Source organism: Aotus nancymaae, unplaced genomic scaffold (genome assembly GCF_030222135.1).
Source record: "Aotus nancymaae isolate 86718 unplaced genomic scaffold, 86718_ANA_hifiasm-v0.15.2.pri h1tg000106l, whole genome shotgun sequence".
NCBI lineage: Eukaryota > Metazoa > Chordata > Mammalia > Primates > Aotidae > Aotus > Aotus nancymaae.
Window position 1 is genome coordinate 1,436,606 of NW_026988521.1, and position 25,985 is coordinate 1,462,590.

Here is a 25,985-nt window from a genome sequence, read left to right on the forward strand (position 1 = left end):
TCGGCACCAGCTGCCACCACAGGGTAGGGCCACGTGTCAAGTCCTGAGTGTGCCCCTCGCCAGGCCCCTTGCAGTCTCCGTGCAGGAGAGGGACGTCCTAATGAGCTAAGCACTTTGCTTACCGAGAAATACAGGAAGAAGACCAATCAGATCCATTTCTTTACAACTTTTCCTTGGAAAGTTGAGGGCACAGGCACCTTGAGTCTCTGGGGAGAGTGCTGTGCTGTAGGAGCTGTACCCCGACCAGGCTCAGGAGCCATGTGCAGGGCGAGGGGTAGGGGGATCGCATACGTCCTGCAAGTAGACACGGGGTGAGGGGTGGGGGGATCGCATGTGTCCAGGTAGACGCGGGGTGAGGGGTGGGGGGATCGCATGTGTCCAGGTAGACGCGGGGTGAGGGGTGGGGGGATCGCATGTGTCCAGGTAGACGCGGGGTGAGGGGTGGGGGGATCGCATGTGTCCAGGTAGACGCGGGGTGAGGGGTGGGGGGATCGCATGTGTCCAGGTAGGGTGGGGGGATTGCTCGTGTCCAGGTAGATGCAGGGTGAGGGGTGGGGGGATTGCATATATCCAGGTAGACACGGGGTAAGGGGTGGGGGGATTGCATGTGTCCAGGTAGGGTGGGGGGATTGCACGTGTCCAGGTAGACGCAGGGTGAGGGGTGGGGGGATTGCATATGTCCAGGTAGACGCGGGGTGAGGGGTGGGGGGATTGCATGTGTCCAGGTAGGGTGGGGGGATTGCACGTGTCCAGGTAGATGCAGGGTGAGGGGTGGGGGGATTGCATATATCCAGGTAGACACGGGGTGAGGGGTGGGGGGATTGCATGTGTCCAGGTAGGATGGGGGGATTGCATGTGTCCAGGTAGGGTGGGGGGATAGCACGCGTCCAGGTAGACGCAGGGTGAGGGGTGGGGGGATTGCATGTGACCAGGTAGATGCGGGGTGAAGGGTGGGGGGATTTCATGTGTCCAGGTAGACGGGGGGGTGAGGGGTGGGGGGATCGCATGTGTCCAGGTAGACGCGGGGTGAGGGGTGGGGGGCTTGCATATATCCAGGTAGACGCAGGGTGCAGGTGGGGGGTTTCATGCTTTGTGCAAGTAGACATTTCCTTTTTTATTTTTGAGACAGAGTCTCATTCTGTGGCACAGGCTGGAGTGCAATGGTGGGATCTCAGCTCACTCCATCCTCTGCCTTCTGTGTTCAAGGAGGATTCTCCTGCCTCAGTTTCCTGAGTAACTGGGATTACAGACGAGCGCCACCACGCCCAGCTAATTGTTTTTTTTTTTTTTTTAAACTGAGCTTCGATTTTGTTGCCCAGGCTGGAGTGCAGTGGTGCAATCTCGGCTCACTGCAACCTCCACCTCCCAGGTTCAAGCGATTCTCCTGCCTTGGCCTCCCAGGTAGCTGAGATTACAGGCACCTGCCACCACACCTAGCTAATTTTGTATTTTTGTAGAGACGGGGTTTCTCCATGTTGGTCAGGCTGGTCTTGAACTCCCGATGTCAGGTGATCCACCTCCCTTGGCCTCCCAAAGTGCTGGGATTATAGGTGTTAGCCACTGTACTGGCACAAGTAGATATTTCCTGAGCTGTTTGCATTTTCAGAGTGAATAGGTATCGTTTATTTAAAATATTTGTGGGAGAATGTCTTTACATAACTAAAGTTTTCTTTCAAGAGGTGTGAGTGACGAATCCCTAGTGCTTGTGCTGGGACAGTAACAGGCTGCATGGTGCTTTGGGGAGGACCCCTTGTGCCCTGGGGTCTGAATCTGTTCTCAGTGAGGCCAGGAGGAGCAAGGAGGGAGGACTCGTGTGCCGGGCCTGGTGGCCTCATCCAGACTGTGGTTCAGTGACTGCCAGGACCACTTTCCAAAAAGGAGGATGGAAAAGGACTTCTTCAGCTGCTTTTTTCTACGGTCTCACTTCTGGGTTGTAAAGATTTAAATCAGTCTAAAGGTGGTATCTCCTGCTGCAGTGAACTTGGAATGATTAAATCAGAGGCATGAGTGCAGGCGACAGTGGAGGCCAGGCCAGGAGAGGGCAGCATGCCAGGTGGCGTGTGCGGCCCCATGCTTGACCTGCGTGGCCGAGTGCCACCCTCTGACTTCACACTGGCAGGATCTCGACTGAGCATAACTGAGTTTCCCAGCTTTTAAGGAGGAGCTGGAGAAAGAAAACCTACGTGTGCCATCTTGGAGAACGCTGTTGGTCTCTCCAAGTAGGCCGAAGTGGCCGTGGGCTGCTGCCATGTTGCTGGTTGGCTTCAGGTTTTGTTTGGAAGATGAGTTAACATGAGCGTTTAGCTTCAAGTGTTTTGACTGTGTTGTGTGCGTGTGTTTTCTTTCAGGGTGTGGTAACTGCAGCCACAAGTCTGATCACCACTTTAGCACAGAAGAACCCAGAAGAGTTTAAAACCTCCGTGTCTCTGGCCGTCTCTAGGCTAAGCAGGGTAAGTCTGTTTGTGGGGGAGCAGAAGTTAGGGTGGGTTTTGTCTCATTTATTTATTAGCTTACTTTTAGAATGCAAGGCATGTGGTCAGTTTATAAATTCGGGGGTGAAAACCCTCTTGGCTTCTCTTTCAGCCTTCTTCTTAATTGAGAGCTGTCCCGTCTGTATGGAAGCCCAGTTCCCTGTTCCTGTCGTGTGAGCGAGCACCCAGTACCACTCGGGTGGAGGGGTGGCACCCAGGGCCCGTGTCCCCCACGGGGAGGCACTGCTGGTTCTGCCTTGGGACCCACCGGCTGCCGTGTGTGCTAACGCCTGCTGTTCAGCTTTGTGTTTTGAGTTCTATGTAGATGCACCTGCAGCACACATTCTTTTGTTTTGTTCAACATTGTGGAATGTTTATTCTGTGTGCAGCTGTTACACGTTCATTTTTGATGCTGCGTAGAGTCGGTTGTGTGAGTTGACCCCTGCAGTTGACCCCCTGTCCTGTTGAGCATGTAGCTCCTTGCCCTCTGGGGCTGCTGTGGCCCCTCTGGTGTGAGCAGTCTTGGACGTCCCTTGGTTTCCACGCACACAAGTTGCTGTGGGCGTCTGTCCAGATGTAGCATGGCTCAGTGGGGCTGCAGCTCCTGAACCTGAGGAGACAGGTGGTGCCAGACCAGCTTCCCCCGTGGTCTACGCGGCCTTCTCAGCAGCAGGAGGCATGGGCACGGCACGTGCTGGTCTTAGCCCCTTGGGGTTTTTTTGTTTGTTTTGTTTTGTTTTTTTGAGATAGAGTCTCACTCTGACCCCCAGGCTAGAGTGCAGTGGTGCAATCTCGGCCTCCTGGGTTCAAGAGATTCTTCTCCCTCAGCCTCTTGAGTAGCTGAGATTATAGGCTGCACCATCACGCCCGGCTAATTTTTGTATTTTTGGTAGAGATGAGGTTTCACCGTGTTGGCCAGGCTGGCCTCAAACTCCTGACCTCAAGCAATTTGCCTGTCTCGGCCTCCCAGACTGCTAGGATTGCAGGCATCACCATCGCAGTCGGCTTCTTTGTGATTTAAATCTACGTTTTCCTGATGATCAGTGAGGTTGAGAAACTTTGCATGTTGATTGGCTGTTTGAGCATCTTGTTTGGTGAGGGGCCTGATACTCTCACCCATTTTTACCCTGGGTTGTCCTTTTTTTGTGTCGAGTGTTTCACCATTAAGTATTACGTTTGCTCTGGAATTCTTTGTTGTTGGCACTCTCAATCACGTTAAAGAAATTCCTTTCTCTAGTTTGCCAAACAGTTTTTATCATTAACTGTAAAACCGTTTGAATTTGGCGTTTTCTTTGTGGGAAACTTTCTGATTATGAATTCAATTTATTTTATAAGTTGAGCATTGTGCGTATTTTCTTCTTCTTTTTCTTTTTTTCTGAGTCAGCGTCTTGCTCTGTTACCCTGCCTGGAGTGCAGTAGCGTAATCTTGGCTCACGGCAACCTCCACCTGGGTTCAAGTGATTCTCCTGCCTCAGCCTCCCGAGTAGTTGGGATTACAGGCGCCCCCCGCCACCATGTCCAGTTAATTTTTATATTTTTAGTAGAGACAAGGTTTCGCCATGTTGGCCAGGCTGGGTCTTGAACTCCTGACCTCAGGTGATCCGCCTGCCTCGGCCTCCTAAAGTGCTGGGATGACAGGTGTGAGCCACCACGCCTGTCCTCTTTCCTTTGGGTTAATTTGTTAGTCGCTTTTAAACCCTTGAGATGAATTTTTGTTGCTTTTCTCTTTATATTTGTTTCAAATATGTACATTTAAGGCTATAAATTTTTCTGTGAGCCTGGCTTTAGCTGCACACGTGTTTGAGAGACAGCTCACACTGGCCGTGTCTCTGTCACGTAAGTGCTGTGATTCTTGCCTTTTCTGCTTTGCATTTGTGCCTTTCAGCCCTCTCTTTGACAGACAGCCTAGAGCTCACTTCCCTGCAGCAGGTGTCTGTGACCCACGTCTGGGATGGCATCTTGCAGCTTAGGGCAAGAGTCAGGGTGAACTTTCCTGGATAGGTTCACCTGAAGCCTGCAAGTGTCACATATGTGAGCTTTGTAGGAAGGGAGGAACTACCCTGACCTCCTGGAAACAGGAGTCACCGGGCTGTCAGTGGCAATGGATGGAGGTTGTAGTGATAGTCGTTTGTTCAAGAGGTTGATGGAGGATCTGCCAAGCCAAGGGCCACGTTGGACAGAGAGATGGGATGTGAGTGAGGCGGGCAGATGCCTCCTCGAGCTCAGCCCCTGTGGGGGACCATGGGGCTGTGGGGTTGGGTCAGGGTGCTGGCTTCTTGGGGGTGTACTTCTTCCTTCTGAGGAGCCTAGTACTCTCTCTCTCTTGAGTTTCTTTCTTTTTTTTTGAGATAGAATGTTGGTCCGTCGCCAGGCTCCAGGCTGGAGTGCAGTGGCGCGATCTCAGCTCACTGTAACCTCCGCCTCCCGGGTTCAAGCAATTCTCCTGCTTCAGCCTCCTGAGTAGCTGGGACTACAGGTGTGCACCACCACACCCAGATAATTTTTGTATTTTTAGTAGAGACGAGGTTTCACCATGTTGGCCAGGATGGTCTCGATCTCTTGACCTGGTGATCTGCCCACCTCGGCCTCCTAAAGAGCTGGGATTACAGGTATGAGCACAGCACCTGGCCCGAGTTTCATTCATGTTCCAGTCCACAAAGGAAAGACTGGAGTTCAAATCCAGGTGCTGTGGAATCTTGTACTGAGTGCGGGCTGCCATTCAGCTGTGCGGCGTGTGTGCCACTTCTCACAGCGACCCCGAGGGGTCCCAAGCAGTGTCAGACACTCCTGGCGTGTGAAACAAAACCGTTTTTCCAGCTCAGGCCTGACTCGAGGAGTGAGTGTGGCTTTTCTTTGGGTCCCCGCAGTGGGGACTCGTGCTGGGCATCGTGTCTCATTGTCTGTGCTCTTACAGATCGTGACGTCCGCGTCAACGGATCTTCAGGATTACACTTACTATTTTGTCCCGGCTCCCTGGCTGTCTGTCAAGCTGCTGAGGCTGCTGCAGTGCTACCCACCCCCAGGTAATGCGCGGTCGAGGCTCCTGAAGCTGCCCCAGCTGACCCCTGTCTCAGAGTCAAGTGGTTTGTTGATGACTTTTAAGACGTGTGTCACTGGCCCCGCCTCCTGATTCGTGGGCCTTGCTGCTGGTGCTGCCGTGTGCCCTGGCTTTCGTGGAGTTATTGCAGAGCCTACACTTTTGTTAGGGTTTGCGTCTGTTTGTGCTTTTATAGTATCAGATCTGTGCAGTAGGTTTTCTTTCTTTCTTTTTTTTTTTTTTTGAGATGGAGTATCCCTCTGTTGCCCAGGCTGGCGTGCAGTGGTGTGATCTCAGTTCACTGCAACCTTTGCCTCCTGGATTCAAGTGATTCTACCACCTCAGCCTCCTGAGTAGCTGAGATCACAGGCACCTGCCATCATGCCTGGCTAATTTTTGAATTTTTGTAGAGATGGGGTTTCACCATGTTGGCCAGGCTGGTCTTGAACTCCTGACCTCAGGTGATCGGGCCACCTCAGCCTCCCAAAGTGCTGGGATTACAGGTGTGAGCCACCGTGCCCGGCCTTTCTCAGTTTTGTGAATGCTCCCAGCTGGGTACGCAAATGTGAGTGAGTATTAAAAATGCTCTCAAAATACGTGGGTGCAGCGGGAGGGCAGGGTGGGGTGGGCTGCGGGCCATGGGAGCCTGGTAAGCACCGTTCTGTCTTGCCCAGAAGACCCTGCAGTTCGAGGCCGCCTGACGGAGTGCCTGGAGACCATCCTGAACAAAGCCCAAGAACCACCCAAGTCGAAGAAGGTCCAGCACTCCAATGCCAAGAATGCCGTGCTCTTTGAGGCCATCAGCTTAATCATTCACCACGACAGGTGGGTTGCCGTCTGAGGAGACACCTTCACCTTGTGCACGCGCACATGCTCCTTCTCACTGGCAGGAGACTGGGCGGATCACGCCTAGTTAGTTTATCCGGTCCACGGGCCTCCCCTTTATCCTGCCCGTGTGCTCCCTGCCGGACCCCTTTCTTCTTTCTCTGCAGCCGGCCCCTCCTGCTCTGAGCTCACCGTGGATTGCTTAGCTGACTGTGGTCTCATCCCCGACAGGGGCCTTCTCCTCCTTCCCCAAGCATCCCCACTCCTGATGGGCCTTTCGTGTGATGGAACAGAGAGGAGGCGGCGAGGGTGGGAGGTGTGCGCACACGTGTCCTGTGACTTTGCTGGGCGTGAAGCTGCACTTGGTGGGTCCAGGGTGCTAGGGCAGTGCCGGAGACGGCCATGCCCATCCATGCGGAGTAGAGGCTCAGGGCGGGTGGCTGCAGTGCAAGCTGGAGGGTCCGCCTCCTCCACCCCCACGCCTTTCCCGCTCAGCTCCTGTGGTGCTTGTGGTCTGGTGTGGGTCTGGCGTGTGGTGCCGTGCTTTAGGGTCCTGTGAGAACGAGGTGGCAGCGATAACCAGGGAGCATGCCAGGCTGTGGGCAGAGGCTCTGTATAGCTAGTGGGTACCACCCATCGGCCACTGTAGCATTTTTACAAATGTAGTTTCCCATGACGAAAACGCAGTCCGAGAGTCATGCTTCAGAATTAGGAGCTGTTAAAACTGAAATTTCCCATTTTAGAGAAAGCTCTGTTGTTACATGAGGAGAAGCCGCATCCTGACGAGACAGTAGAGTCGGGGTGGCAGCCGCGCTCCCCGCCTCCTCTGCCTTCTCCCTGCCCTGGGCTGGTGCCTCTGGCTGACAGGCCATTGCGGGTCACAGCTTGACCGGCTTTCCACAGGCCTGACGCAGATTGAGGCTCTGGAGGTGCTGGGAAGGCTCCAGCGGATGCATGGGCTGGGACTCTCACCGTGGGGAGGCACAGAATGGACGCAACACAGATGTCAGGGGTAGGGGTCGGGCGTCCACATTCGGGGAGGCCCCCGGATTTCCACCTGAGCAGCACGGTGGCGGCGAGTGTGGTGTGACTTTGCTGTCTGCCATCTGGACCCGTCAGGGAACGTGGGTTCTGTCCAGTTTGTGTCGCGTGTATTGAGGAAACCCCTCCCCCCCCACTTCCCCTCCCTCCACACAGTGAGCCGAACCTGCTCGTCCGCGCCTGCAACCAGCTGGGCCAGTTCCTGCAGCACCGGGAGACCAACCTGCGCTACCTGGCCCTGGAGAGCATGTGCACGCTGGCCAGCTCCGAGTTCTCCCACGAGGCTGTCAAGACGCACATCGAGACGGTCATCAATGCCCTGAAGGCAAGTCCCTGTCCTCGGGGTCTGCTCACTCCCTACGCAGGTGCCATGGGTCTTCCCATGAAGGCGGGGGGACGCGGTGCTTCCTGGCTCTCCGCAGAGATGGAGGTGGTGTTGGCGCTGCTGGCCTCCGCCCGATACCTGCTCTCAGGAGGGCACGCCACTGTTCAGGGCCACGCTGCCTCCTGGCTAGGTTGAGTGCAGTGTCCCCGGCAGCCCTCTCCCTGCCGTGGGCAGGCCCCCGTGTGCTGTCCTGCACGTGCACAGTCCCGACAAGTAGAAATGGTTCTTCTTGGTAGAAAGATTAAATTTTTTTACCTTATCTCCAAGAAAACCCCCCTTTTGCAAAGGAAACTCACTTTTTTTGAGGATTAAAATTTCAGAGTTGGAAGAGCCCAGTTGAGGTTGTCTGTTGCCAGCCTTTGTGAGTCTCCAGAGTGGCCCCTGAGGGTTTACTCCACGTGAGATCGCCTGAGGCCTGTCCACCACATTCCCCGTCTGAGCCAGCCTTGGGCTGTGGCAGGGCTGCTCCCACTGCCCCTGTGTGTCTCCGTGTGGCTCACGGGCGTCCCTGGTGGCATACAAGGGTTCATGGTGGCATTTGGTCTTCTGGATTCTTCTTGGTCTTAGTTGGTGTGTGTTTTACTCCCTATTGTCAGAAAGGCTGACATTCATTTGCACACGGCCAGCACTAGGGCTGCTGGTGACCACTCCCCTGTCCTTTGCTGGTAGCAGAGCTGTGCAGGCCTCAGGCTTTCTCTTGCTGTAGAGCCACTGGGGGGCTTATCAGCTCAGGCTCCAGGGTGGGGTATGAGAACCTGGGACAGCTGCACGGCAGTGCCAGAGTCAGTGGGGTCTTCGGCCGCACGGAGGAGAGGCCTCGATGGCCCGCACCAGGCAGTGCGCTCGGTCCTAGTGAAGCTGGCTTGTGCAGAGGGAGGAGTCAGCGAGGGCACAGGGCTCGATTCTGGGCTGTCCAGACCCACGCGCCCCAGTGCAGGGAGTGGGAGGGGCCGGTGCATTGGGGAGGGAGGACTGTGCGTGACTGGAGCCTGTCGTGCTCCCTGGACTTGGATGTGTGTGTGAGAGAAGCTCAGAGTGGGCATTGAGATGCGGTGCCAGGCCTGTCCCCCAGCCTGTCCCCCAGCCTGGGCCTTGCTCCTGTGGCCTCTTACTCTGTGCCTTGTTCCCCAGACTGAGCGGGACGTGAGCGTACGGCAGCGGGCCGTGGACCTCCTCTACGCCATGTGCGACCGCAGCAATGCCCCACAGATTGTGGCCGAGATGCTGAGCTATCTGGAGACGGCCGACTACTCCATCCGAGAAGAGATTGTGAGTTCTGGTGGCCTCTGAGTCCTCTCCTGCCACAGACGCGAATCTCACTGCAGGATTTCCTTAGTGCTCTGTGATTCTGTCCAGCAGGGCTTGGCTGAGAACTTGTGAGATGCTAGATACAAGGCTCCTCTGCCTCTGTGTTTTAGTTCACATTTTCAAGCTGAGTGTGGTCCCAGCTTACAGAGGCTGAAGCGGGAGGATCACCTGAGGCCAGGAGGTTGAGGCTGCAGTGAGCTGAGATCATGTCACTGCACTCCAGGCTGGGCAACACAGCGAGACCCTGTCTTAAAAAAATTAGCATTTTTGTTGGAGTCATTTGGTCTTGAAGGTAACTAAAATGCTGCCCCATGCGGCTTCTCTGGCCTGCCTGTCCTTTCAGTGGTGGCACTGCAGCCCCAGGTCTGAGTGAGGCTGCAGCGCCTCTGCTGGGGCTGCACAAATCTAGACTTCTCTGGGTAGAATTCTTCTTAACTGTGTTGCATTCGAGCCCCTGAATTAATCCTTCGTGGCTTGGCTTTGTGTGTGTGTCTCTTGATCTTTGGAGGGATGTGATCTAGGCCATAGCTTAGTTTCCCGTGTTGTTTTTATCACAAAGTAGGTGTGCACACCTGCCAGATGGCTGAAGGCTGAGCATGACTGAAAACCTGAGGGCAGATACCCTTGTGGAGGCCACATGGTCAGCAGAGAAGAGGGCCTGAGGCCTCCGCCATGCTCACAGGCCTCTCAGGCTCACTGTGTCTGTGGATGGTGGGGTTTAAGGGGGGCCCGTGTGTCCTCTTGGGAGGCTGGCCGCTGTCACCAGCCAGGACCACAGCCTCTGGTTGAGGCTGAGACAGCGCCTCCGTTGTATAGGAAGCGCTTTGTTCTTTGTCTTTTTGGGCAAAGTGCAGCTTGGGGCCTTCTTGGGAGCTTTGCCTAGAGCCAGGGTTGGAGCTGGTGGCAGGTGACAGGGTTGCCCTGGGCAGGTGTGCGTGGTCATGCCCAGGTGAGACTCTTAGGTTTTCAGGGATCTTTGAGTGAACGGAGGGGCCCGGGTGCCGAGAGTGAAATCACCAGACTGAGCTTCAGTGAGGTGCTGCACCTACAGAGAGCAGGGGCCAGGAGGTGGCTCTCCCGCTGGACTGTCCACCCTCCAGGACAGTGGGCCTGGGAGGGTGAGGGGGATGGGACAGGGGTGGGCTGACTCCCGGCAGGAGGCCCCAAGGGCAGGCCCCATGGGCTGGGTTTGGTGTAGGGCAGGGCTGAGCGGGTCCTGTTTGTGGAGTGGCCAGGCAGGTGCTTGTTGACTATGGCCAGGGGTCCCTCTCTGGCCTGGCTGGGGCAGTGTGGCCTGGTCTCAACACCTGTGGTGGGGTGGGGCTGGCTCTGGGGACGGCTGTCACAGGAGCCTCATTCCTGATCATCCTGAGTGTTTTGAGCAGACAGAAGCAGTGTACATCTGAGTGCTGTTGTGCAGATTTTGAGGTCCCGGGCATTCGTCAGCCCGGTGTCTGCTCTCGCCCCTCTATGCAATGAGCTGCAATCCTGAGCTGGCTCCTGCTGTGGGGAAGACACGTGTGATGAGTGACCTCAGCTGCTCCTGCCGTGAGGAGTAAGACAGGTGTGATGAGCAGTGACCTCACGGCTCCTGCTGTGGGGAGTAAGACAGGTGCTGCGTCTCGGCCCAAGTGGTGCTCCCCACACCCCATTCCTTCAGCCAGGCGTGGCAGAATGTGTTCTCTGTGGCTCTGCTAGGTGCTGGGTGTCCACACCAGACCTGGCCCACTCCTCCTACTCTGCACATTCCTATCCGTGGAGGGGCATGGATTAAGAGCAGGGCCAAGGGTCGCTGTACTGTAGTAGGTGGGATGGCTGGAGGAAGTGCCCATGTTCCGGGGCCTCAGGAGGCATTACACTCTGGGGGCGCTGTGTGGACTTCTGCAGGAGGTGGGAGGGGCCTGGTCTGGAGAGGATGATGCTGCAGAGGCCACGGGGAGGGCAGAGCAGCAGTTTGTGGAGGGGTGGTGGGTGGCTCAGCACAGGGTGGGGAGCAGGGCATGTGAGACGGGTAGAGGGGTGCATGGGGACCCTGCCAGTGAGGCGTGAGGGCCCTTGTGCACAGCCCCGGGCTGAGGCAGGGCTCAGAGGCAATGCATTTTGGAATGATGCTCTGGAAGTATCATGGAGTTTTATGGGGTCCAGTTTCCAGGGAGGGACTCTGGGGAGGCACAGTCATCAGCATCTGAGGGGCCAGTAGCAGGGCATAGGGGGGTGGCAGGGCGTGGGGGGGGGCGGCGGGGCGTGGGGAGGGGGCGGCAGGGTGTTTGGGGGGTGTCCTCGGGAGGTGTGTGGTCTTGATGTCTGCCAGCATTGGTGTTGGCAGCTGGTGCTGTTGGAGGGGGCTTGGTGCAAGGCGAGGTGACTTTGGGGAGATAAATTTGGTGTTGTACAGCCTGGCAGAGCTCCATGCCTGTGGCTGGCACGTGGGTGTGGGCTGGGTAGGTGCCTCTGGGTGCCTGGGGGTAAAGGAGTGGTGGGTCTCCTTTGTGAGTGAGCCAGAGAGGGGAAGAAGGGGGACCTCCCAGGTGAGACTCGCAGGAAAGATTGGCCGGAGCAGGAGGAAACCATCAGAGAAGCCGCCGCCAGGACCCCAGGGTGGCATGGTCAGAGGGCGCTGCGGCCAGGTGCTGGGGCTTCGGGAGGGGAGGGCCCAGGCGGGAGATGGCCTGGCTGCGGTCGTGGCCACCTATGTGCTGGGCTCTGCCTTTTCCTGGGATTCAGGCTGGCTTTACTTGCTTAAGTCAGGTAATGTTAAACTTTCTGGGCTCGTGGCCTTTTTTTGAGAATCTAGTACAAGCTCCTTGTGTGTCCCAAACTTTTGTAGACACATAGGTGCTTCTGAAACCCTCACTTTGACGTTGGGTGATAGTTTGGTTTTGGGATTGCCATGGCCTGCAGGTGTCTGCCCTCAGCCGCCAATCCCCTGCAGGTGCTGAAGGTCGCCATCCTGGCCGAGAAGTATGCGGTGGACTACACCTGGTACGTGGACACCATCTTGAACTTGATCCGAATCGCTGGCGATTACGTGAGCGAAGAGGTGTGGTACCGAGTCATTCAGATCGTCATCAACCGGGACGACGTGCAGGGCTACGCGGCCAAGACCGTGTTCGAGGTACGGCCCGCAGGACTGCCAGGAAGGATGGGGCGGGGGGAGTCGTGGAAGGTGAGTAGTGGTCCCAGCCCGCCTGGGTGAAGGTGCTGGGGGCTGTGGCTGACCCCTCATGCCCCTCAGCTCTTCCCTGAGGCTCTGGCTCCTCTGCTGCTGGTGTCCCTGGCTGAGTCTCAGTTTCTTCTCACCCTGACTTTCAAACTGTGGCTCTCTGTGGCCACCTGAGAAAGCCGGCCTCCGTGTGTGTGAGAGCATGCTGTGCCTGCAGGGTGGGGCCTGCCTGTCCATGGAGAGGATTAGGCCACTGGGGCTGGTGTGCCGTGAGGGCGCTGGCAGAACCTGCCCGGCCGCAGCCTGTTCAGGACGCTGCAGCTCCCTCCAGGGCAGGCCAGCGGGTGGCAGCCTCTGGCTCCTTGCTGCTGACATGGGACCTGAGGGTGCTGCAGGAATGCGGCGGGGCGGGGGGGTGCGCTCGGACTGGCGTTTCCAGGAAGCTGAGGGCTGCTGCTGGCATGGGGTGCAGCCCTCCGGGAAGTGCCTGCCTCGCCTTCACTCTGGCCACGTGGCTGCCATGCCCCTCATTGTGTTTGTGGCTTCGCAGGCTCTTCAGGCTCCTGCGTGCCATGAGAACCTGGTCAAAGTGGGTGGCTACATCCTGGGGGAGTTTGGAAACCTGATAGCCGGAGACCCGAGATCCAGGTGAGGGGCCCTGTGCACGTCGGGGTTGTGTGCGCTCCAGTGGGCCAGGGTGGCCGGTGTCCTTGCTTGTCACCGGAACAGCCCCAAGGCACGAACCGGCTTTGTCGTGAGGCCCCGCAGAGCCGCTCCTGCTCCAGGCGCTGTCGTTTTGTTTTCCTTCAGGGGACAGAAAAGCAGGGATTCTAGTGGGAAATAGAGAGACGGGGTCCGCGATTGACCTTGTGAATGGGCACCTTGCAGTGCGCTCTGGAGCTGGAAGAGGGGTGTCACCAGCGGCCTGTGGTGCAGGCGAGGGGGTCTGGTGGCGGTCCCTCCCTGAGGGGTCGTGCTGGAGGCCTGCTGGGATGACGGGTTCCCTGCTGTGCTCTCCCTGCCCCCAGCCCGCTGATCCAGTTCAACCTGCTGCACTCCAAGTTCCACCTGTGCAGCGTCCCCACCCGCGCGCTGCTCTTGTCCACCTACATCAAGTTTGTGAACCTCTTTCCGGAGGTGAAGCCCACCATCCAGGATGTGCTGCGCAGCGATAGCCAGCTGCGGAACGCGGACGTGGAGCTGCAGCAGCGCGCCGTGGAGTACCTGCGGCTCAGCACCGTGGCCAGCACCGACATCCTGGTAGGAGTCCCCACCCTGTGCTCACGTGACCGGGGGTAGGGAGTTGGGAGTCGGGGCTCTGCTCAAGCTCACCCTGTCTTCCCAAGGCAACCGTGCTGGAGGAGATGCCTCCGTTCCCGGAGCGGGAGTCCTCCATCCTGGCCAAGCTCAAGAAGAAGAAGGGCCCCAGCACGGTGACAGACCTGGAGGACACCAAGCGGGAGAGGAGTGTTGATGTGAACGGGGGCCCCGAGCCTGCCCCGGCCAGCACCAGCGCTGTGGTGGGTCCCTCCTCTGCTGTGCACCCAGACCTGTCAGGGCCTCTCCCCCAAGACTTGGCACCAGCAGGGCATTAGCCTGTCAGGCAGCAGCATGTACTGAGAACCCAGGCGTCGGCTGTGGCTCTGGACACCCACGATGGCCTGTCCTGGGGGCCACTGTCTCTGCTACGCGAGGCGAGTCCTCCAGACCAGTGTCTCGAGTCCAGCTCAGCTCCCACATCCTCTGTGGTGACTTGTTTTATGGGATCGGCCGCTCCTCTTCTACAGGACTGCCTCACCCAGGCGGCTATTGACACATGCTTTGTTGATTTAGGGCAGACCTGTCTTGCCCTGTTCTTGGAGGTTTTTTATAGTGAGTTGGGTTAGGTCTGGTTTTCCTTGTATGTGTGATGCGATGAGAGTAAATCTGTAACTGAGAATGTGTCCTGTGGTATTTGTTGGGTGAGAAGTATCATTTTGAGAGTTGCGTTTTTGCTTGGCTCTGCTTGCTGGCTGTTCCCCTCTGTACTGTCGGGGAGGGCTCCTGTCAGGGTCACTCGGGCTGTCTCTGTCCAGCTAGAGGAGTTCTGGAGAGAGGGTCTCCTCTCCAGGACGCCTGTCCAGTGCTGCCACTCAGTATTGGCAGGGCTTTCGGGGGCCAGCTCCTATGGCAGTACCTGAGTACCTGCCCTGGCACTTTGCTGGTTGGAAGGGAGCTCATCTCTGAGTCAGGGACCTGCTTGTGTGCCCTTGCTGACTGCGTGCCCTTGCTGACCCTGACCGCGTGCCCTTGCTGACTGTGTGTCCTGCCCCTCCAGCTGATAGTGCAGGGCCTGCCATGGGGCCCATATCCAGGCCTGACATCTCGCCCAATGGCCGACTCCTGCTCCTCCTCCTTCTCCCCCTCTCCCTCCCCCTCCCCTTCCCCTCCTCCTCCCTCTCCCTGTCTCCCCCCTTTCCCCCTCCCTCTCCCCCTCCTGGCTGAGCCTGATGGTTCTCCTTCCCCCTCCTCCCCCTTTCTCTTCTCCCCATAGTGGGTCTCCTCCCTCTTCCTTCTCTGCCTCTCCCTCCTCCCCCTCCTGGCTGAGTCTGACATGGGTTAACGGTCCGCCCTCCCCTCCTCACCTCATGCCCTGTGTGCAGCCCTGTCCCCTGTGTCCTCTCTGCATTGGTCGTGGCACCCTGCTGTGCCTGCCCTCCGGAGGCTTGACTTGCCTGAGAGCTGATCCTGGAGTGCATGATAAACGTGGCTGTGTCTGCCCAAGTGGGCGTCTCCCCTTCACGCCTGAGCACCTTCATGCTCGTGTTTCTCACGTGCTCTGTAGAGCTGGTGACCTGCTTTTGGCCCTGTCCCGTGGGATGTCAGTAGCCACTCCGTCACTCCTCTGATCCATCTTTCCTCCTCCTTCGGGCGTCTTGACCTGGGTTTCTGGAGACAGAGTGCTTGTGGAGATTTGTCTGTGAGCTGCCGGAACAGGGCCCTTCCCGTGGGCGCTGGGCCAGCAGTGGCACTGCCTTGCAGAGAGGAGGACGTGGCCCCAGTTGGGTGAGGAGGCAAGGGCAGGAAGGCATGACCCAGGGGAGGCGGCTTTCCACAAGGGCACTGGAAGCCTTCCGAGGAAACCTGCGATGGCCTGTTGGAGGCTGGGAAGGCACCAGGGGCTCTCGCTCCTCTCCAGCTGCTTTGACTTAAGAGGAGCTCACTGAGGGAGCAGAAGGGGGCTCAGGGTTGTTGTCAGTCTCTCTGTGGTTCTTGTTAATGTGTCTTTTTCACGCAGGCCCTAAGTGAGGTGTGCCCATACCCTAGGCCTTAGATCACACCCAGGTTTGCCCAGCTAGGCTCTGGGTGGACTTTGGAGGTATCTGGCCTTGACTGTGTGGCTTAGGGATCATCAGATGGAGGCTTCTAGACTGTGGGAGTGAGCGGCATGCTGCCCTCTGCAAAGGAGGATGAAGGTCCAGTGAGGGCCAGCATTTCTGTAAGGTGCCTCCTTGGAGGGCCCCCTTCAGGGCTTATTCTGTGGATTTTCTGAGTGTGGCTTCCCTCCTGCTGGTCAGCAGTGCCTGGCGGGTGGGCTCCTTAGGAGTGTCTGTGACGGAGGCAGTGGCCTCTGTTGTGACTGAGAGCTGTGGCGTGTGGGCTTTGGTGCTATCCTGTGTTTTCAGTCTGTCCCCACTGCTCACGGGGAGACCCTAGCGGTCTGGGGGTGAGGAAGGAGGGAAGGACAGAGGTAGGGTCACTCCTGGCACATTCTCTTGCTTGGGGTCTTCTGCATGGGTCATGAAGGGGCTGTTTCAGGGTGGCATCAACACACGTGCCTTTCCCATGAGAGGCAGTGGCTTTATTTTGGTGTCACGTTGGCCAAAATGTCTTTTTTTTTTTTGAGACAGAGTTTCGCTCTTGTTACCCAGGCTGGAGTGCAATGGCGCGATCTCGGCTCACCGCAACCTCCGCCTCCTGGGTTCAGGCAATTCTCCTGCCTCAGCCTCCTGAGTAGCCGGGATTACAGGCACGCGCCACCATGCCCAGCTTTTTTGTATTTTTAGTAGAGACGGGGTTTCACCATGTTGACCAGGATGGTCTCGATCTCTTGACCTCGTGATCCACCCGCCTCGGCCTCCCAAAGTGCTGGGATTACAGGCGTGAGCCACTGCGCCCGGCCCAAAATGTCTTTTATTAAGATCATCAATGAGGCCAGAACATTTACTTCTTCTGAGCATCCTCTCTCTCTGCACACAGCTCCTTGGGGCCTCTGGGTGTGCTGGGGAGCACATGGGTGTGGGGATCAGAGGCTGCTTGGCCTCATGTGCAGGAGCCTGGGACCCTTGTAGGCAGAACCTTCACCCCTCAAGTTGTCCTGCTGTTGGAGGGAAGAGACGAACCAGCATGGCCCAGGAGCCAGGCCTACTGTCTAAGGAGGGTCTCCCAGGCCTCAGGACCAGGGGGAGATGGGGAACCCGCAGTGGCTGTCAGGACCCTGTCCTGGGGCCTGCATCTGACCTTGGTATCACACTCTGTGGTAACGAACGTTTTGGGTACAAATTCATTTGCTAGGGCAAAGGGCTTTCCTACTTTAGAAAGTGGTTAAAAGCCATAGATGGCTGGGTGTGGCAGCTCACGCCTGTAATCCCAGCACTTTGGGAGGCTGAGGTGGGCAGATCACTTGAGGTCAGCAGTTTGAGATCAGCCTGGCCAACATAGTGAAACCGTCTCCACTAAAAATACAAAAATTAGTCTGTAATCCCACCTTCTTCGAGGCTGATGCAGGAGAATCACTTGAACCTGGGAGGTGGAGGTTGCAGTGAGCTGAGACCACTGCACTCCAGCCTGGGAGACAGAGCGAGACTGCATCTCAAAGAAACAAAAACAACAAAAAGCCATTATTACTAGTGTTTAATTTTTTTAAAAATAGAGCTGGGTGCAGCGGCTCACTCCTATAATTCCAGCACTTTGGGCTGAGACAGGAGAATCTCTTGAGCCCAGGAGTTTGAGACCAGTCTGGGCAACATAGTGAAATCCCATCTCTCCTAAAAATACAAAAAAATTAATTGGGCATGGTGGCATATGCCTGTAATCTCAGCTACTCAGTAGGCGGATCAGGAGAATCACTTCAACCTGGGAGGCGGAGGTTACAGTGAGCCAAGATTGTCACTGCATAGAGACAGCCTCTTGCTATGTTGCCCAGGCTCGTTTCAAACTCCTGGGCTTAAGCAGTCCTCCTGCCTCCACCTCCCGAAGTGCTGGGTTTACAGGTGTGAGCCACCGCACTGGCCAGAAAGCAATTATTTTTTGAAAGTATCTGTTCTGTAGACTTTTAAATGATTAAACTAAAAATGATTTAGTCATAACTTAATGATTGAAATGATCCTGCACCCAAATAAGTTATTTATTTTTTCATCTTCTGGAACTTTCTTACTGGACAGTTGGCAGTGACATGTGTGATCTTATTTCTTAAGCCACGTGTTTCTTTTTTATGCCTTTCATGGCAAACTTTTTTTGAGAATTTTTTTTCCTTCAGCCATTGTGAGAAAATGTAGGTCATCTTAGTGAAATGATGGTTCATCTTTGAAGTGCAGTCACCTTCAGGCTGGGCTTTGGGATCTACTCAGGAGGTGGCCATTTGCCCTCATGCTCTGGCCACTCACTGGCCCATGTGCCACCTGCCCCTGCCTCCAGGATCTCGGGGATGCCAAGGGGTGCAGTGGGGGAGGACGTGCATGCGCGAGCTGCCTGGGGTCAGCCAGGCCAGGGAGGCTCTGTGCTGATGCTCTCCTTCCTTCTTTTCCAGTCTACGCCTTCTCCGTCGGCAGACCTGCTGGGTCTGGGGGCCGCCCCCCCGGCCCCTGCGGGCCCCCAATCCTCCTCCGGCAGCGGCGGGCTGCTCGTGGATGTGTTCTCAGACTCGGCCTCTGCGGTCGCGCCTCTCGCTCCTGGCTCCGAAGACAACTTTGCCAGGTAGTCAGGTTTCCTGAGTCCTGCAGCCAGGCCTGGGGGGTGCTGTGCCCTGTGACCCCTGGTGTGGCCACAGCTAGCGGGACAGAGGTGGGCAGCAGGGTCCTGCAGACAAGCATGGGGGTGCTGTGCCCGTGACCTCCAGTGTGGCTGAGGGCAGCGGAGTTTACCTCCCAGATCGCTGCTTGCGGGGTGAGTAGGAGCTGCCGTGTTGTGGGTGGGGTAGGCTTGCTGTGGAATTCCCCCTCAGAACTTGATTTATGGGCTGCAGTGTTCAGCAGATCGAGGGCTAACATTACTCTCAAGACAAAAGAGCCACGCGGTCTGCCAGCGGTGTGTCCTATCTGCGGTGGCGTCCGATCCCGTTTCAGCTGCTCTTTTCTTCCATGCTGGCCAGCACTCTCTGTAGCAACACGTCTCCTCTCTTCGCCTCTTTCCTGCCTAGTTGGGCTGCTTTTCACTCTGACAGGCCGTCTTGTCCACGTCTGACCTGGAGGCCCGGTCTCTTGTCCTGGAGTTGCTCGCTTGCCGAGTCCCCCTGTGAGGCCCGCCCCACCCATGTCTTTGGCCTCCAGCCTGTGGTCGTCTCTACCGGCAGCCCGTCTTTGCTGCTTGTCTTGCTCTAATTTGTGTCTGCTGCCTGGACACTACCCGGCTCCCCATGTGTGGTGGTCTCTGCCAGTGTCTCTGTGGTCCCCAGAATGCTGTTGCCGGCCGCTCTCCCCGGCCCTCTCTGTGGGACTGATGAGCTGTGCCTTCCCCTGCTGGCTGCTCTCAGCCGTCTGCTTGTTTTTTATGTCAGGTCGGAGGTCTGAGGCCCCCTCTTCTCAGAGTTGACGCCCCTCCCCTGCTGCCCTATGGGGCGGGAGCGCAGGTGCCAGTTTCTGTCCCAGATGGAGGTTAGAGAGCCTTTGAGGAATGGCCTGTTGGTCCCCCGTTCTGAAGACGATGCTAGAATTCTGGTGGTTTTAAATGTTTTCCAGTTCTTTGTGTTCATGTTGCGCGTGAGTCCTGTTTCCTGTTACGTGCTGGAAAAGGACATAGGAGAGCAGGCTGGTGTGCATGTTTGGTGCAGATCGCCTCTCGGCTGGAAACAGACCTGTTACTGCTCTTAGCGTCGCTGTGTTTGGGGTTGAGAAGCACTGCAGAGTCCAGGTGCTGTGGCGGTGGCTGCTCTTCAGTGTCTCGGGAGGAAGGGATGGGGACTGTGTGCACAGTCCATGGCAGCCTCAGCCCTTCCTTGCTGGGCACATGCCTGCCCCGTCTCCGCACGGCTGTGCTGGGAGCTGCGCGTGGCCCTTGTGCACTCCTCATGTTGGGTGGCGCTGTCTCCCAGTGGCCGGGCCCTGGGCCATTGGTGTCTGGGGTGTCTTGGCTTTGGTCTGGCTACAGAGGGCCATCAGGTGTCTGTGTGTGTCTGGTGTAGGATAGAGGCGCAGAGGACCTCAGGGTGAGCCAACTGCGGTGGCTGCCGGGACATGGCTCACAGGACAGGACGCTGCATTCTCGGCCTGGCAGAGTGGTTTGTGTTTCCCGTGAATTTCCCCAGGCCAGGCTGTAGTTGGGATGGCCCTTTAAAAAGCAAGCAGCCAAGCAGAGACGCTGGCCACAGGGCCTCTCTGTCATGCCATGGGTGATCAGTCGGCACCCCTCCCATGTCCTTGATAGATTGCACTTTGAAATGGCTTAGGCCAGTCCCGAGTGTCCACTCCACAGTCTCGTGTCTGCACTGGCCTCTTGGGTGGAGTGCCCACTGGCTGCGGTGGAGCAGTGGCCCCGGGGCGCGGTGGGCATGTGGACCTTTCCCTCGGCGGCTTCTCCTGTGAAGTGATGCCTACTTTGTTAGTCACCTGCTGTGTGAAGTCCCAGGGGAAATGCAGGAGCGCCTGTGTTGTGGATGACTGACCTGTGTGTTGGGTGGACCACACTGGGCTTTTGGAAGCTTCGCATGTGGCTGGAGCTAGACTAGTGGCCTGTCGGGGTGGCTGTGGCCTCCAGAGGTGTGTGCGTGCGGGGACTGCTGCCTCACGGCTCTGTGGCCATGGCAGACCGGAACGGGGCAGTGCGTGGCAAGCAGCGCCCTCCCCGCCAAGGACCTCCGTCACTGTCCCAATTGGGCCCCTTGCCGTCTGTCGCTGCTTCCTCTGTCTTCTTCCTGACCTGGCCTCCGTACGGCAGGCTGCCAACGAGCTGATCTGCGGGTCAGCAGCACTCAGACCTTCCAGGGTGGCAGCTGGGGTGCACTGAGTGGAGACTGGGTGAGCGTGAGAATGGCTGGCCTGGCTCTTCTCCGAGTCAGCGCAGGTGGAGCTGGAGATTGCAGAGTTAGGCCGCTGCCACGCAGCATCTGCTTGTCAGGCACTGGGGCTGGGGGGCGGGGCGGCGCCGGGACTTCCCACCTCCCCACCCTGTGGTATGAACCAGTGCTGTGTCCCTCTGCTGGGCCTACTCAGGAGCCTTGTGCGGCTGCCCTGCCTCCCTCTCCTTCCATTGGACCCAGGTCCCTGTGGAGTTGTGGTTTCCTAGAGGAGGTCAGAAAACTCGAAGTTCTTCTGCGATAAACGCAAATGAAAGCTAACCAATGCTGTTTCATTTCCCCTCATTATATGTAGTGTAGATAAGTGCCCTGTGGTGAGCAAAGCCCTGGGCTCCCCGTCAGTATAGACACAGCTATGCCTGGAGGGAGGGGAGGGGAGGCCAGAGGGGAGATGGGGGTACCCAGGGCCCTGCAGGGCTGTGCTGCTGGCGGGTGGGTGGCTGGGTGCCCGGACATGCATGTGCATCAGTGGGGGGCGAGGCAGCCGGGCTCTGATGGCAAGGCCCTCACCTGGGTGAGTGTCCAGCACCGTGTTGGATGGAGTCTGTGGTGTGGCCAGAGGCTATGTGCATGCCATCACGTCCCGTCCTGTCTGGGGCTGTGAGAGGCCGTTATATGTGGAGCAGCATGTTCATGAAAAGCAGCTGCACCCACCGACTGCACAGGTCTCACCGGGGCTGTGCCTGCCTCCCTGTGCCCCGCTCGCCATCCTCTCTGGTGGCCATTTGTCAGGATGTCCTTGGAATAGTTTTCCACTTTTTTTTTTTTGAGATGGAATCCGGCTCTGTTGCCCAGGCTGGAGTGTAGTGGTGTGATCTCAGCTCACAGCAACCTCTGCCTCCCAGGTTCAAGAGATTCTCCTGCCTCAGCCTCCCCAGTAGCTGGGATTACAGGTGTCTGCCACCATGCCCGGCTAATTTTTGTATTTTTAGTAGAGACGGGGTCTCGCCATGTTGGCCAGGCTGGTCTGGAACTCCTGACCTCGTGATCCACCCACCTCTGCCTCCCACAGTGCTGGGATTACAGGTGTGAGCCGCCGCGCCCGGCCATGGTTTTCCACTTTTTTCTTCCCTTGTGTCCCATAGAGGTTTTTCTGGCCTCCTTGTGCTACACATTTTTCTCCAGAACAAACCCTTGTGTTTTGTGGGTGGTTCTGAGTGACATATACCATCTTTTTTCCCCCAGGTTTGTTTGTAAAAACAATGGTGTGTTGTTTGAAAACCAGCTTCTTCAAATTGGACTTAAGTCTGAATTCCGGCAGAATTTAGGTAAGTGTTTTAATTACTTAATGAAAATCTATCTTAGAAATTATGGGAAATTAAGAGAAAATATTTGCAAATTATACACTTAAAAGGGATTGATATCCAGAATGTAAAAATAACTCCCATGACTCAGTAAAAAAGCAGCCCAGTTGTAAAATGGGAAAAAGAACAGCCTGGGCAACAAATCAGGAACCATCTCCACAACAAAGCAGGCGGTGTGGGTGCAAGGTTGTTGAGAAGACATTCTCCACAGAAGATACAGAAATGCTCAGTAAGCACCCGAAAAGATGGACAAAGTCATTAGACAAATGCAAATAAAGCCACAGTGAGATGCCACCCCACCCACGAGGATGGCCCACGGCTGTGGTCCCACAGTGAGACGCCACCCCACCGACGAGGATGGCCCACGCCTGTAATCCCACAGTGAGACGCCACCCCACCCATGAGGATGGCCCACGCCTGTAATCCCACAGTGAGACGCCACCCCACCCACGGGGATGGCCCACGGCTGTGGTCCCACAGCGGGACGCCACCCCACCCACGAGGATGGCCCACGGCTGTGGTCCCACAGCGGGACGCCACCCCACCCACGAGGATGGCCCACGGCTGTGGTCCCACAGCGGGACGCCACCCCACCCACGAGGATGGCCCACGGCTGTGGTCCCACAGCGGGACGCCACCCCACCCACGAGGATGGCCCACGGCTGTGGTCCCACAGCGGGACGCCACCCCACCCACGAGGATGGCCCACGGCTGTGGTCCCACAGCGGGACGCCACCCCACCCACGACGATGGCCCACGGCTGTGGTCCCACAGTGAGACACCACCCCACCCACGAGGATGGTCCATGCCTGTAATCCCACAGTGAGACGCCACCCCACCCACGAGGATGGCCCACGCCTGTAATCCCACAGTGAGACGCCACCCCACCCATGAGGATGGCCCACGCCTGTAATCCCACAGTGAGACGCCACCCCACCCACGAGGATGGCCCACGGCTGTGGTCCCACAGCAGGACGCCACCCTACCCACGAGGATGGCCCACGGCTGTGGTCCCACAGCGGGACGCCACCCCACCCACCAGTATGACTATTATAAAACAAACAGGTAGCTGGCATGGTGGCCCACGCTTGTAACTGCAGCATGTCAGGAGGCCGAGGCAGGCCTATTATTTGAGGCTGGGATTTTGAGAAACAAAGCAGACAAGACAGACTGTGGCCTGGTGACTTCGGCCTGTAATTCCCGCACTTTGGGAGACTGCTGAGGTGGAAGGATCACTTGAGCCAAAGTGTTTGAGGCCAGCCTGCACAACATTGTGAGACCCCATCTCTACAAAAGATACAAAAATTAGCCAGGCATGGTGGTGCACGCCTGTGGTCCCAGCTATTCGGGAGGCAGTGGTGGGAGGATTGCTTGAGCCTAGGTGTTTGAGGCTGCAGTGAGCTGCGATCATGCCACTGCACTGTGGCCTGGACAACAGAGTGAGACCCTGTCATTCATTCATGACACATACAGTCAAACCAAAAGGAACAGGAGTGTTTGCGGGTGTGGTGACGTTGGAAGCCTTGTGCTCTGTTGGTGGGAAGGTACAGTCGTGCGGTTACTGTGGGAAGATCCTCAAGACACCAAAGAAGATGGAGTTACTATCTGATGCAGCAGTTCTGCGTCTGGGTACAGACCCCAGAGAATTGAAAGCTGGGTCTCAAAGAGGTATCTGTACACGCACGTCCAGAGCAGCATTTTTCAGTCAGAAGTTAGAAGCAGCCCAGGTGTTCCTGGCTGGTTGACTAGGAACATGGCCATCTACACAATGGAGTAGGATTCAGCCATCACACGGTGGCAAGGAATGAAATTCTGACACCAAAACAACAGGACATCTTGCTCGGAGATACAGGCTGGACATAGGACAGGTGCCGTGTGGCTCTGCTCACGTGGCCCCGAGAGCAGCGAATCCGCAGAGACGGTAGCTGGCAGTGCCAGGCCTGGGCGGGGGGCGGGGAGTCGGTGTTTAGTGGGCACGGAGTTCAGTCTGGGAAGATGAGGAAGTGCTGGAAATGGTGGTAGTGGGGGACACACAGCAGCGTGGACGCACTTCCTGCGCCTTTGTATTTGTTGCTCTAACTGTGGTTAGAAAGGTGGCTGTTAGGTGTATTTTACCACAATTTAAAAGAAAGAAACAGCCTTTGAGTCCAAAACAATGCTGTGCACAGCCCTGTGGCTGCATGGCTTCGGCCGGGCCCTCCGCTCGGCGCCTCCCTGGAGCCTGCTGAGGACTCCTCCGTCTCTTGTCTGTGACAAATGAGGAGAGAGTGTGAGAAAAGAGCAGGAGTTGCCTGCCCACCAGGGATCTGCCAGAGGGTGAGGGTCGTGAGAGGGTTTCATGTGGGCAGTGCTGTGTTGAAAACAGATGCTGCTTTATTCTCTATTCACATTTTTAAACTCAGCCATGATGGCTTCACCTCAGTTTTGGTTTTGATTTTTTAAATTGTGGGAGGTGTGATGCCAAACCATGTACGCTTTTCAGAATATTTGAGATTTCCTTTCTGAATTGAAAGAATTCACCTGGATTTTTATTGTGATGTAAATAGAAACAGCGACAGATCCTCAGTGTGCGCTTGTGCCGTGGATGGTGCACTGAGGATCAGTGTGTCCCACCAGTGCTGTGCTGCGGTGGACACGGGCCCAGCCGGGGGGCCGGTGCATGTGTTTGCATGCTGCAGTTGTAGGGCAGGGCCAGCAGAGGCCTGAGTGATTGTGGCGTCCCTGGAGAAGATGTTTGGCAGGCCCCTCCGACTGTGGCCAGGCCTATGGGCGGGCGCTCTGTGGGTTCCTGGGGGTGCAGGAGGGGCCGAGGGAGGAGGGTGCTGGAGGGCAGTTGTTACCTCTGAGTGGAGACAATACCTGGCCCCTGTTTCCAGCACTGGCATGCTCATTCTAAAACTAGAAAACATTTGTTCTTAATTTTACCAGCAGGCAGACGTCCCAGCAGGGAACTTCAGTTCACACTTGTTCAGTGTGAATGTCCTGCGTCGGTGTGGGGTGATGTGTGTGGTGTGAATGCTCCACGTCGGTGTGGGACGATGTGTGTGAAAAGTTGTTTCTGTTTCCCTCTAGGTCGGATGTTTATCTTCTATGGAAATAAGACCTCCACACAGTTCCTGAATTTTACCCCAACACTCATCTGCTCAGACGACCTTCAGCCTCATATCCTTGGGTGCATTGCCCCCGAGCCCACACACGCAGTAACTTGGGGCTTAGAGGAGACTTCTGAGGAAGTTTTTTGGTTTTCTTGTTTTGTTAAAATAGCAAGATAATTCCAGATGCTATTTGAAAATCAGGCCATCATAATCTGCCGATGGTATTGAGCAGAAGAAAGACATCAGGCAGTCTTCCGAATTCGTATGAGAGGTTTTGATAATACATTTAAAACTGATGTGTGCATGCCTCTTCCCCTGCATCTGGCTAGCGGGAGTCCCTTTCTTTTTCAGCTGGCTTTATTCTCCGGTGACTTTCTCTTTAAACCCTGCTCCCTGAAGTCACACAGATGGAGCTGCAGCTTGCAGAGCGTGGGAGGCGCTGGCAGGGACCGGAGCGAGGCTCGCACCCCGGCAGAGCTCGTGTGCTTCTGGTAGAGCTTTTAGACTGAAAAGAAGTGATATAGAGCTTCCCCAGCTAAAAGAGGGACACACTAACATGTCTTCCTCTAAGGTTAGCCGCACCAGATAGAGTCAGTGTGAAGACCCCAGCTTGACCCGAGACGGTGATGTCTGGGGATTTATGGTCAGAGGTCTGAGTGAAGCAACGTCCTCCTTGGCACTGGCTGGTCTGTGTTCATGTTAACACGTTTTAGTGCAGACCGTTCAAGCTAACTGTTCAAAGCAGTCATTAAAAATACACACGTGTGGGATCACGTGTAGTGAAGACTGTTGAGGACCAGGAGTGGAAGCTCTGACTCCTGCTGTGCCCTCTGTAGGGGTCTCTCCCTTGGGGTGCACTGGGCGCCAGGTGGCACAGGCCCAGCAGCTGAGTGGCTGGTGGCACACGACCCAGAGGGAAGGAGAGGCTGCACCCACTGCCTCCGGACCCAGCCTCGCTGGTGTCACGCGTTTCTTCAGGAGAGGCTGTAGGCAAACCCTTGTTTTCTAGCATGAAAACAACCCTGGTCACAGCATGGCGGGCCCTTTTCTGAGTCTCGCTGTCTTAGGAGCCTGCTGTTCCCAGGAT

At 56.5% G+C, this 25,985-nt stretch overlaps 1 protein-coding gene across 4 annotated transcripts in view; it reads left to right on the forward strand.

Moving 5' to 3' along the window:
• AP2A2 (adaptor related protein complex 2 subunit alpha 2) overlaps window positions 1-25,985 on the forward strand; it is a 74,114-nt gene that overhangs the window by 44,686 nt on the left and 3,443 nt on the right. For 3 of the 4 annotated variants that reach the window (XM_064370289.1, XM_064370291.1, XM_064370292.1), the window contains 12 exons: window positions 2,349-2,450; window positions 5,386-5,494; window positions 6,183-6,333; window positions 7,531-7,699; window positions 8,891-9,028; window positions 12,000-12,182; window positions 12,781-12,878; window positions 13,259-13,490; window positions 13,577-13,750; window positions 18,019-18,185; window positions 21,685-21,767; window positions 24,876-24,964. In XM_064370289.1, the coding sequence (XP_064226359.1) occupies window positions 2,349-2,450; window positions 5,386-5,494; window positions 6,183-6,333; window positions 7,531-7,699; window positions 8,891-9,028; window positions 12,000-12,182; window positions 12,781-12,878; window positions 13,259-13,490; window positions 13,577-13,750; window positions 18,019-18,185; window positions 21,685-21,767; window positions 24,876-24,964 (1,695 nt within the window). The remainder of the gene's footprint in view (window positions 1-2,348; window positions 2,451-5,385; window positions 5,495-6,182; window positions 6,334-7,530; window positions 7,700-8,890; window positions 9,029-11,999; window positions 12,183-12,780; window positions 12,879-13,258; window positions 13,491-13,576; window positions 13,751-18,018; window positions 18,186-21,684; window positions 21,768-24,875; window positions 24,965-25,985) is intronic. The other variant, XM_064370290.1, reaches the window with a different exon arrangement.